Below are 13420 nucleotides of genomic sequence, written 5' to 3' on the forward strand. Positions count from 1 at the left end.
TAAACTCCTCAATCACTTGAGGGGCATATAAGATACGAAGCAAGCAAAGCATATCAACATGCATATGTAAACACACGAGCAAAATAAGGGAAAGCATACTACGGTACTTAGAGTATTTTTAAAAAAATTTAGTTTAAATTTGGTAAAATCAAATCAAAGTGCTATGCTAAGTTTGTTCATACGAATAGATGTTGTAATAATAAATATTATAATATCAAAATAAAATGTTTTACACCGCGAGCAGTTGCTGCTCGGATGTAATTAAAAATTAAAAGGAAAAGCTGCCTTGGGCAGCAAAATTGTCTTAACATTACGAACCGCAGTTTGTATGTCCCAGTTACAAAAAAAAAAAAAAAAAATGGATAAATCACTGAGCAGTAGGAGGATCTGGCTGGGATTGCTGGTCGACTGTGGTCTTCACCTCCTCTTCAACATCCTTGATGCTTGTTGCCAAGGAGATTTCAGGAGATTCCAGGGCCTTCTCTTCTAGGCGAGCAGCGCACCTTGCCAGTTCGAGTTGTCATGCATGCTCAGGGAGGTAGTCGAAGTCCACCTCTGGATTGTTCTTCCAGAACAAGTAGAAGCAGTTGAAAGTTACTCCTTTCAGCATTTGTTTCCCCGAGCAGCTTTACTCGACCCTCCAGCTCGGTGACTTCCTGCCGGCTGGCCACCAGCTCATCCTGAAGTTTGGAAGCTTCTTTGAAGTTAATCTTTGAAGCTTCCTTGAACTAGTTTTTGATAGAAGTAATTTTGACCACCGCATCTTGGCTCTTTCTTAGCCTTCGTTCAGATAGGAGACCTGCTCTTCGCATGCTTTGGCCTTCTTTTCGCACGCTTTAGCCCTCTCCTTGCATGCTTTGATATCCTCAGCATGCTTGGCATCACTCTCTTCAGAGCGACGCCAACCAGTACTCATGGTCAGAACACTCTGTGATCAGAGAGAAAGTAACGCTGTTAGTATCAGTGAAAGGGTGAGCTAGTCAGCTAAAACACAACAAAGGTTGTAACTTACACTGAGTATTTCATTCAGCGTCCGGCTGAGAATCTGGTTGGTCTTCATGGTGGGGATGTTGTTGAAAGCTTCTTGGCTATGACGGTGTCTTGACAGTTTTTGCAGCTTGTCGTTAGCCGAGCTATAATCAGTGTTCAAGATAGCCTCGACCCGAGTATTTCTTGACTGCTCAGGAGGATTTGTGTCGCAAGGAGCTGGAGGAGTCGTGTTGCAAGGAGCTGGAGGAGGGGTTGTGTCCTTGGAAGGTGTTGGTGTTGAAGGGTCCTCTGTTCGAGCCCTTTTCTTGGAGGGGTCGCTACTACTCTCCCCAGGGTGTCGTCTACTTCCTCTCTTCTTGCTCGCAGGAGCTTTGACGTCGATGTTAGTGTAGATGTCAAAGGCTTCTTCAGAAGGCATGACTTACAAAACAGAAACAAACGATTAGACAAGGAAATTAAAGAAGCAATAAAATAATAGAAAGGGAAATTCTGAGCAATATACCCGAGCTATTATTACTGGTCACTATATTATCTATAGAACTACATCTACACTCATTCTTTGCCTCGAAGAAGTCCGAGTTAAAATTTCTGGTTGTAAAATTAAAATTGCCATCCCTATCGAATAGATGATAAGGGATGGGCAAGTTATCTAAAAGTGAGAGATCTATATCGTTCTTGTCAGAGGACTCGGATATAGTGTTGATGTTTATAGGCAATTTTTGTTTCCCCCTCCCACGTTGGGCTGGGGCAGCAGCAGCTCGAGTATTGCTGGATGGCTCTTGGATGGTCACTCCCATTGGTTGTCGTCTTTGAGATTGTAACACATCCTACAGCTGCACGGGGATTTCTAGTCCGGTGCCCTCTCTGGTGGCACTCCCCGCGGTGGACTCCCTATGTAATGCCCCAAAATCCCTAATGAGGTTTAATGGTTGGATTAGAAGGTCGGGAGGGCCATAATTGATTTATTATGCCATTAAATGATTATGTGCATGTTTATAGAAATTATATTATTATATGATGATAAATGCATGCATATGGGTCCACATTTCATTATAAAGGAATTTTGGTAATTTGACTCGTTGAGGGCGTAATTGTGTATTTTCATGCATGTTGGTGAATTATTGATGAGGCTACATTATAATGTGAATTTTCTAGAGCCATTCGGCATGAGATGATCTTTTAAGACAAGTTAGCGGTTTGGTCATAACGGGGTTAATTTCGGAGCTCGGGGTGACTCTCGGGGTAATTTGATGATTAGAACATTATTGGGAGTAAAAGGGTAATGAGATATGATTTATTGGTATTTGAGAATATTGGGAATAACAGGAATTGGATGGTGTTAATTATGATTAACGAGATAGAGGAGAGTGGACAGTTTTACCCTCGGAAGCCTTTGAAGGACTTTAAATGACCTAGGGGCAATATTGTCTTTTTACCTAAGGGATATATGTGAACCAAGAAAGCTGTAGAAACCTTCCAAAACAGAGCATTGTTTTCTTCTCTCCTGTTCATCTATGCTCCATCTTTTCTCTTTGGATTTTTGAGCTTAATTTGAGGAACCAAGCCAGGGAAATGAGTCTTGAGGGCTTGGGGTTGTGTTCCACCATTGAAGAGGGTTCTATACTGAGCTTGAGGTAAAGTTCTAGCCATTAAAACTATGGTTTTATACTCTGTTTTCATTTTGGTTTTCAGCTGGATTTTCAAGGTTGATATTGAGGATTGATGGGAGTTTTTGGCAAGGGTTGTTTGGGTTATGATGCTTAGGAATTGTGTATATGGTTTTCGGGTTCATTTGTGAGTTTAAATGAGGTTTGAAAGCTTGTTTTGAAGGTTGTAAATGGAGGAGTCGAAGGAGGGAAAAACCAGGGTAAAAAACCCTGGTTGTAGTGCTGCAGCGCTAGCCAGAGGGCCTTCTGCCCTGCTTGTAGCGCTGGGGTGCTAGGGGGGTAGCGCTACAGCGCTACCCTGCTTTTCCATATTCCTGTTTTGGGCTCTTTTGAGGGTTTTTGGCTGGGGGTTTCAATTCCTAAGGCTCGGGATTGAATCTGCTCACCGTTTGGGTACAATTCGGGGTTCTGGAGTGAGGTTTAGGTCATGAACCTTTCATTGCTCATTTTCATTGATGGAGGTTATATTTGGTTATGACTAGGTGACCGCTAAGGAATCAAAGGTCGATCGTTCTCAAGGGTCGTTCTTGTTCTATTTCTCTCTCAAACCAGAGGTAAGAAAACTTCACCCCATATGTGACACGCATAGTTATTAATGAGGCATGTTGAGTGATATATATGTGGACATTGATTGCATATTAAATGCTTAGCAGTCTTGCTTATCTATGAATGGAACTGACCTATGAGTCAAGAATCATCTATGGTGTCAGTATTGATTATGAAGCTGTGACTTATTAGTCATGTTCGGCAGTAGTACTAAGTACTGGTCGTATGTTATTGGCTTCTGAGTGAAGAACGGTATTAGCGCGTTAATGCAAGCCGAAAAGATTAGATCTAATTGCCATAAGCATTGTCATCATAAGCATGAAATGCTTGACCGACCTCAAGTTCGATGAAAATTAAAAGCGCTTGCCTAGTCTATTGGCTAGTTACTTAGAGCCAGGGCCAGAAGGCCCAGTTGAATGCATCATCACATGGCTAAGGGTGCGGAGCCTAAGTTAGTGACTCACTCATCTGGTTGAAGTTACAGACTTACTCATTAGTCACTCATTTGGTTTAAGCTAGTGACTTACTCATCAGTCACTCATCTCATTAGGGCTAGATGCCCCAGCATGATTATTAGAATCTCGATATTATCTGATTAGGGCTACAAGCCCCAGCATGGTCACTAGAATCTTGAAGTGATATTCACTCATCTGTTTAGGGTTATAAACCCTGTATGATTATCATGGTCATCATTTGATATTGTATACATGCAGTAATGAGTTTTCTTGTTGAGCCTTGGCTCACTGGTGCTATGTGCTGCAGGTAAAGTGAAAGAAAAGATCACCCAGCCTTGAGTGGAGAGCTTAGGTGGTGATGTGTACATATACGACCGCTTGACCACCATGGCCAAGGTGTTTCTCAGGGGAACTAAGGGTTAACCCTATATTTTTCTTAGGTCGGCGGGTTGTAATTTTTACACAGTAATGACCATTTTGGATTATAAATAACTTGTAAACGTTTTTATGGGCCCATGTACATTTTTATATTTTAAATAAAATATATCCTTTCCTTTCACTACAACAAAATAGATGTTTTATGACTTTAATTGGGAGACATTGAAAGTCTACAATGTCTCCCACTTAGTGAGACGTTGTTGCTAGGGTCATTGTAGGTATATATCCCACGTCTCCCGTTGGGAGACGTGCCTCACTTCCCACGTCTCCCAATGGGAGAGGTGGAAAGTCAAACGTTGACTTTCCACCTCTCCCATTGGGAGACGTGGGAAGTCACTCAACTCTCCCAATGGGAGACGTGGGAAGTCCCTAGGAGACATCCCACGTCTCCCATTGGGAGAGGTGAGTGACTTCCCACGTCTCCCAATGGGAGAGGTGGAAAGTCAACGTTTGACTTTCCACCTCTCCCATTGGGAGACGTGGGAAGTCTCCCACCTCTCCCATTGGGAGACATTGAAAGTCTCCCACCTCTCCTAATGGGAGACATTGAAAGTCTCCCACATTTAAAAAAAATAAATTAAATAAATTTATAATTAATATTATTAATTTAAATTGAATAATTAATATTAATTAATTTAATATTATTAAATTAATTTAATAATTAATTAAATTTAAATAATATTAATTTAAATTTAAATTATTTTAATCTAAATTTAAATTAATTTAATAATCAATTAAATTGGAAGAAAAAAATATATTTGTTAGATATATACAAGAAATACAATATTTGTTAGAAATATTCAAAATGAACAAATATTGCATTGTGTATGAAGAAAGAGTTAAAAAATTAAAAAAAAAACTTATCAACGAGGTCGGTAACTTTGGATTATCGGCAACATATATGTCGCCCATTCTTGTCGCAACTCATCAATTTGTGCCTCTGTATATGATGTGCTTGTTAGCTGCAAGAAATATAAAGTAAAATATATTAATTAATTATTTGATTACATTTATAGTTTCAAAAATAATTTGTAAATTTTAATTAATAATACCGTTCTCAAGTAATGCCCAGGACTCGCATGCTCAATCAAATCCTTCAACATCCTCATTAAGTAGTATCCACATGCCACATTGTCCGGTTGGTGTGGACACTAATTATTTAAAAATATGAGTAATTTATTATTAAATTGAAACTTTTTAAAAAATGCATACATATTATTCTACTTAATTATTATAAATGTTCAAAAATTTCTGCTAAAGTTACTTACCTGAGGTTGCTTAATGCGTAGAGTATCAGGGATCTCGACATCAGGAAGATTCATAGAGAAAAAAAGATTGAAAGCGCTCACGATCACTGATACAATCTCCTCACGGTTATTTAGCTCTGAATTCACCGGATCACGACAATAAACATGATATGCATATGGTGCCAAAATAAGCAACATCCAATGTTCACTGTATAAGAAAAACAAAAAAATTATAGCTCAAATGTTAAACAAAGAAATTATTGATATGGGTCGGAAAAATGACAAGTTTTTAAACTTACCCATGGTTCCAAGGGACAAGCATAACTTGTTCTTTTGATTTTACGTCATTGCAACGTCTGAACAGATTCTGAACACGATCGTCGAATGAACTCCCTTGAGTGGCGACGATATTAGGATTGACAAATAAAAACTTATTTTGGCGACCTTGTTGTACCACATATCTGTAAATGAACCTAATACAAAAATATGAAAAATTGTTATATGAATGAATAAATCAAATTAGAAAATTAAATGAACAAACTTATTTGTCAGATATATACCTCATGTAGCTGACGAGTACTGCTTGTCCAATCTTCTCCTTTCGAGCAAATTGAAGTATGTCATCCTTAAATATATAACAGTGAGACATATCCTGATCAAAAACTTCAGACTCTATGCCTAGATTGACACACTCGCCATCATCCCAATGAGATACGATATTCTGTAATCGTTCCAATGGAGTTTGGGCCAATTGTGTTGGAGGAGTTTGTTGTCGTCTTCTTTCTCGAGGTTGTTGTGTTGATGGAGCTCTTGGTCGTTGTGATCTGGTCCTACTTGTAGAGGGAGTCTGTATACAATTATATCAACAATTAAAAAAATTACAAACAAATATAGAATTGTAAAGATAATTATGTAAAAACATGGCATCACCTCATGAGTTACATCTTCAGATATAATGACAAAATCCTTAGGCCACGCTATTGGCGTCCCAATGGCCTGAGCAACTATGTACATGTCCAAATCAGGATATGCAAAAGGGAGAGGACAGGTTGGCTTAAGAACACTCGTAATCATAACTTGGAAGTTGTTGCCTGCCTCTCTTTCAATGAGTGTACCTGATGCAACAATGTTTGAAACCGAACCAATTGCTAATTGGCATGCTCGGCCCTGCATAAGAAACATATTATATACAAATAATCATGTTGAAGCAGTAAAGAAATTTATTTGGTTTCAGAATATTCAAGAAAGTTTAATTACCTCTTGCAAAAGCGGTTGTAGTGCAACAATGTGGTGTTCTGCTTGAGGCACTACTGGGTCCGGAGTATAGTAGGACGCCTGCGCTGGTGGCACTGGTGGGTCGGGCACATAGTATGATGATGGCGCTGGTGGGACTCCAACGTTAGATCCTGACCCGCTCTGTTGGGCCAATAATTTTCTCAAGAGCTCATCTTGTTGTTGAAGGCGCTCTTCTAGGCGTTGTGCTTGTTGACGATGCTCTTCTTCTTGTTTTCGAAATCTTTCTTCAAATTCCTTTCTAATGTCGTCATTCGAAGAAGAGGCTTTTGATTTATTTTTCGTTGAGGTAGGTGTTGGAGTATTCCAATATACTGAGCGGGACACACCGTGTCCTCCAGCCCTAACACGTCCTCGAGGCTCAGGAGTGCCCAACGCCCTCGTCAGCACATCATCAGGGCCATCAGGTGCCCATTTACCCTCAGCTTGGAGTTGCCGGTAATGATCCTGTGAAACAATATTCACAGAAAGTTATATATATATAAGCTAATAATTTGACATATCAACATTATTAAATATGAGCACTTACAATATTTTTTTGAATCTCAGAGGCCTCTCCAATTAGCTCTCCTTTTGCATTCCGACGACCCATGCTCCATAAATCTGCCCTATCAAGTTCAGTCAGACTTTTCCCACTTTGTTCCATTAACATCTCTTCAATACACACATAGCCTCCTCTAGAGAGGTTGTGATTGTATTTATTCAGTGCTCGATAATTTTGCATCTCCTCTCTCTTTCTTTGCCACTCGGGAGTTAATCTTGAGTTCACAAACGCTAACCATTCATCCGGAGTTATGACATTCTCAAATCCAAATGGCAAAGCTGGCGGGAACTCATTTGGGTATTTTTTCAAAGCGTCGTAAACGTGTACCCTAGTAAGATTAGTCTTCCAATTTCGGAAGTACTTTCCCGCATCCTTCAACATCTGTTGCTTTTGTTTGGGGTCCAAATCATAAGTTTTCTGCAAGTTTGAAAGTAATAAGAAGCATATTATCAAAATAATATATATTTTAAAAACATTAAATGAAATATAATTAATAAAAATATACCTTCATTGTGTCCCATATTTTATTTTTATCCACCACACTAACATCTTTCCAACTGTTAATGTTGATGGACACAGTTGCTCGAACAACTGATCCAAGCTGTGATGAAACATTACTTCTAGATCCACCCACTAGTTGACCATACTCATTGTATTCAACAGGAGTAAGATGTCCTTCACTCCTTTTTTTGGTGTTTCTAGACATCCATGTACGTCCTCTCACAGATTTATTTTCTTGCTCCACTGACTGAGAATTAGGGCGTTGCTCTCCCTCATCAGAACTACCACCAAAAGGATCAGCCTCCATCTGTGAAACATAAATATCATTATCATAACAATTTTGGACACTCATAATCAAAAGATGAAACACATTGTGATAACAACTAAGAATTTCACATATCATAAACATATGAAACCTATTAAATGGTACCTCAAGACCCATTATCATCAACCCACAATCCTTCACCATTTTCACGGAAACAAATACAATCATCATCAACTTCGTCATTATCTTCTATTGCGGTGAATGTGACAAGTTCTTCTCCGAGAGGTATATCATGTAAATCACCATCTTTAATGTTCCATTCTCTTGTTTGCGTTGGAAGAACAATTGACCATTGGTTGTCTGAAGGATCATTCACATAAAATACTTGTTTCGCTTGTGAAGCTAATATAAATCGATCAGATTTGTGCCCAATTCGATTTAGATTAACTAATGTGAAACCAAAATCTTCATATATTATGCCGCTGTCACTTTTCACCCAATCACAAAAGAAAACAGGTACTCGAGTTGTGATATAATCTAACTCCCAAATTTCATTAACTACTCCATAAAAAGTCATATCACATTCAACTGGATTTTTATCTTTTGCACTAGAGACTTGCACAGTTTTAGCAACAAGGCTAACACCACTGTTTTGTGTGTTTCTGTTGTTATCGCGCTCCCTAGTGTTAAATATAGTACCATTAATCATGTATGATGGAAACTTGATGACATTAACTGAAGGTCCTCGAGAAATCCACTTAACAATGTCTGAAACCTTATTTGATGTGTTTTGTAATTCTGACACAACCTATCAAATCAACATACCAAAAACAACAAAAAATGTCACCTTGTAATTAAGTACTAATTAATGACAACTTTCAATAATCAACACAATTTACCTTTTGTTCTATCCAACTACTAAAAGTTCGATAATGTTCGTCTTGTAACCATTTTGAGTTCCTTGACTTGGATGGAAATTTGGTCTTTATCCAATTAAAATGTTCCCTTCAATTATAAATATGTTGTTAAACAATTGAATATACGAAATTACACAACTTAAACTTAATGTATTATATGAGTATAACTCACTCAATATAAGGTTGAATTTCACTTATATTCTGCAACACAAGACGATGCGCTTCATCTAGAAGATCTCGACTTACTGTGCATACAACGCTACCACGACGACTCTGAATCTCAACATTTTCAACATCATTTAACCCAATTTTCTGTACACCAGTCATGTATTCAGAACAAAATTCAACTGCCTCTTCTGCAATATAACATTCGACGATGCATCCTTCCGGCCGACTTCTATTCCTAACATACCCCTTAAGAATCTTCATATATCGCTCAAATGGATACATCCATCTTAAATAAACTGGGCCACAATATCTTAGTTCTCTAACCAAGTGAACTGTCAAATGGATCATTATATCAAAAAATGCCGGCGGGAAATATTTCTCCAACTCACACAATACCTCAACAATTTCATCTCTTAACTTAGGTAACTTTAGCGGATCAATCACCTTACAACACAGTGACTTGAAAAACAAGCATAACCTTGTGATTACATCTCGAACTCTCCTAGGCAACACAGATCGAATGGCCACTGGTAGCAAATGTTGCATTAGAATATGACAATCGTGAGATTTCATGCCAGTCAGAATACAACTTTTCATGTCTACCAATGACCTTATATTGGAGGAATATCCGTCTGGAACTTTTATATTAAACAAACATCTGCAAATTTCCATTCTTTCCTCTTTAGTAAGAGTGTAAGCTGCAGGAGGTAAATATGTTCGTCTCTTATCTGGTTTTGGAGTCAATTCATCCCTTATACCCATTGCAACCAAGTCTTGTCTAGCCTTAATTCCATCCTTAGTTTTCCCAGGAATATTCAACAAAGTGCCAATCAAACTATCACATACATTTTTCTCTATGTGCATAACATCTAAATTATGACGTATAAGTAAGAAAGGCCAATATTCAAGTTCAAAGAAAACAGATTTCTTTTTATAACACCCTTTTGGCTCTTCCACAACCTTGGCCTTGCGACTACGTTTCATCTTTGTAGGTGTACGAACTTTGGGCTTCCCTAACTTGAACACAATTTTAGACATCTTCTCAAGTACTTGGATCCCATTCAATGGCTCAGGAGCCTCTTCAAACTCTTGTTTACCATTGAATGCCTTCTTCCAAGTCCGAAGTTTATGCGTATTAGGCAAGAACTTCCTATGTCCCATATAACATATTTTCCGAGAGTGTTTCAAGTATTCAGAACATGTTTTTTCTTGACAAACGGGGCAAGCTTTATATCCTTTCACACTAAACCCAGATAAATTTCCATAAGCAGGAAAGTCATTAATTGTCCACAATAAGACCGCTCTAAGATTAAATTCTTCCTGCTTATATGCATCATAAACCTTAACCCCTTCATCCCACAAAGTTTTCAAGTCATCTATAAGAGGAGCTAGATAGACGTCAATATCATTACCAGGTTGTTTAGGTCCTGATATCAACAAGGTCAAAATTGTAAACTTTCTCTTCATACACAACCATGGGGGTAGATTGTAAATAACAAGCATAACAGGCCAACAACTATACTTACTGCTAAGGGATGCGTGTGGATTAAACCCATCAGTCGAAAGACCTAGACGAATATTACGAGATTCATTTCCAAAAGAAGGCCACTTCAAATCAACTCTCTTCCAAGCAAGGGTGTCAGCTGGATGTCTTAATTTACCATCCTTTATTCTTTCATTAGCATGCCACGACAAACTTTTAGCATGTTCGGCATTTCTAAACAATCGGATGAAACGAGGAATTGGCGGAAGGTACCACAAAACTTTGGCAGGTACTCCTTCCTTGACATCGTCACCATTTCTTTTCATTTGCCATCGTGACTCACCACAAGTAGGACACGATTTTGCGTCTGCAAAACTATTTCGATACAATATGCAATCATTAGGACATGCATGAATTTTTTCGTACTGCATGCCTAATGAGCATAATGTCTTCTTTGCCTCATAAAATGAAATTGGAATTTCATTAACTTCAGGCAATAACTCCTTCAAGAAACCAAATAACTCAGTAATGCTTTTATCACTCCAGCCATGTTTAGCTTTTAGATTGTACAACCTAAGCAGCGCAGATAATTTTGTAAATCTTGTACAACCAGGGTAAATTGATTTCTCAGCATCATTAAGGAGTGTCTCAAACTTATTTGGGTCTACTCCTGATCCATAATGTGCGTTGTCAATCATTTCATCTAATGGATCCCAGTTCTCCTCCAATATATTCCTCCTCACTCCTTTTGGTCTACTTGGCAGAGTTGGAGCAATCGGAGCTATCTCCCCATGGTAATACCAAATTGTGTAACTCTTGTCGATCCCATTGAAATATAAGTGTTCTTTAATCTTTTTAAGATCCATCTTTTTAACATTTCCACACTTAAGACATGGACAATAAGTAAAATTTGGGTCTTTCACATTTTCTGAACAAAACCTTAAGAACAAATCGACCCCGTTCCTAAATTCCGCAGATAACCTATTCGCTGACATCCATTGTTTATCCATATATTCTCCTATGTCTATGGAAAAGAAAAGAAACAACACTAAATAAGCACGTGATAAAGTTGTATGTCTATATAAAACTAATTTTTTATTATCCTAGATAAAATCGAGCAGCATTTCCCCTATAATAGTGACCTAACCATCTGCATGTGAATAGCAAAACAAACAATTCAAACAACACACAATAAGTTTATTCCTTATAGCTCCGCAGCACACAGTAAAATTTATCAGAACCTACTTCACTAATACACACAAGTTCTCAACCTTCCGTTATCACCGCAGCACACAATTTTAATCTCAGAACCTACTTCACTATGGATGAATATTTAAGATATTCAAACTCCTCTAACATTTGTTTAATAATATTAAAAGTAGAAGTAAGAGAATATATATGTACCTCTTGCAATCTTTAATCCAAAAGCTAGCAAAGTTACTTCACTTAGTAATCAAATTCGCTATTAAATCCACAAACCAATAAAATTAAATTAATAAATAATAAATAAAACATCACTAAATATCTAGCAATATATAACGTATTATTGTAATTTTAGAAACTTAATTACCTCAAATGTGTGATTGATATTGGAATTTTGATGCAAAATACTCTCTAAAATCTCACCACAAAAATCATAACCTATGAAATTAAATTAATTAATATGTTAAACATTACTAAACAAATATCACTAAATATCTAATAATAGTAAATGATATTGGTAAACAAATAAAAAAAATCTCAATGTGCCGCTAATTATAACCTCAACAAAAAATCAATATAAAATTTCATAACCTAAAAACTTAATAATAAACAAAAAAATAAAAATTTTAATATATTTCTATTTTATAAATTATTTAAAAAATTTATTTTAACATAACTATATATATAACAAAATAGTTACAATTTAAAAAAAAATTCAAATATACAAAAATATATCTAAATTTCGAAATAAAAATTGATAAAAATTTAAAAAAATCATGAACATATATACTCTAATGAAATATATACAATGTGATAGGTTAAATTAAAAAAAAAACTATAAAATCATAAATCCCTAAAAACTTCCATTGAAAAACCACAAAAACATACAATGTATATAAAAAAATGCATAAAACTGTAAAACTAACACAAAATCATGTATATTACTCATCCTAATGCAAAACCTATGATTTATTTGCAAAATAATTAACTAAAAATCAAGAAAATAAAAAAAAACTTACCTTAAAACCCTAAAAACGCAGCCCCAAATCGCCCAATTCTTCTCTGGTTTGTGCTCTCGGGTTCGTGTGAGGAAGAAGAAGGCTGATTTGGTAGTGATTTATAAGAGGAGACATCCAACGTCTCCCACTGGGAGACGTGGGACACGTGGCACGTCTCCCAGTGGGAGACGTTGGATGTGCATGGGAGTACATCCAACGTCTCCCACTGGGAGACGTGCCACGTGTCCCACGTCTCCCAGTGGGAGACGTTGGATGTGCTCCCATGCACATCCAACGTCTCCCACTGGGAGACGTTGGATGTACCCATAAATCACTACCAGCCTATTTCCAACGTCTTCCACTATTTTTAATGTCTTCCAATTGTAACCATTAATATGCACTTTCAATGTCTTACACCATTAGCCATTTAAAATCCCTTCTAATTTTTAATGTCTTACACCAATGGTGTAAGACATTGTAGGGAGTCATTGAAAGTAGAATTTGTTGTAGTGTTTTGATCGAGTTTTTCACCTTAACTTGTTAATAACACCTAGATGCACGTTTATAACCAAATGACTCGATTAGCGAGTTAAGCACGGTTCAAAGCTCACAGTTTCGGTCTTGGAGTAATTAGGGCATTACAACTTGTTATCAGAGCGTGCCAAGGTTTAGGGTTCTTGTAGACTGGCTGGGCATGTACACTCG

General features: G+C 37.3%; 1 protein-coding gene across 1 annotated transcript; it reads right to left on the minus strand.

Annotated features, from left to right (window-relative positions):
• Positions 1-530: 530 nt before the first annotated feature.
• On the minus strand, positions 531-8405 carry LOC133792357 (uncharacterized). Its single transcript, XM_062230258.1, has 9 exons — positions 8112-8405; positions 7686-7988; positions 7166-7597; positions 6601-7083; positions 6398-6510; positions 1493-1578; positions 1013-1410; positions 800-928; positions 531-680 (listed from the first exon to the last, which is right to left on the minus strand). The coding sequence occupies exons 1-9, from the start codon at positions 8187-8189 to the stop codon at positions 531-533; spliced, it is 2172 nt and encodes a 723-aa protein (XP_062086242.1). The 5' UTR covers positions 8190-8405.
• Between the last annotated feature and the right edge of the window lie 5015 nt (positions 8406-13420).

The sequence above is a fragment of the Humulus lupulus genome, chromosome 7 (genome assembly GCF_963169125.1).
Source record: "Humulus lupulus chromosome 7, drHumLupu1.1, whole genome shotgun sequence".
NCBI lineage: Eukaryota > Viridiplantae > Streptophyta > Magnoliopsida > Rosales > Cannabaceae > Humulus > Humulus lupulus.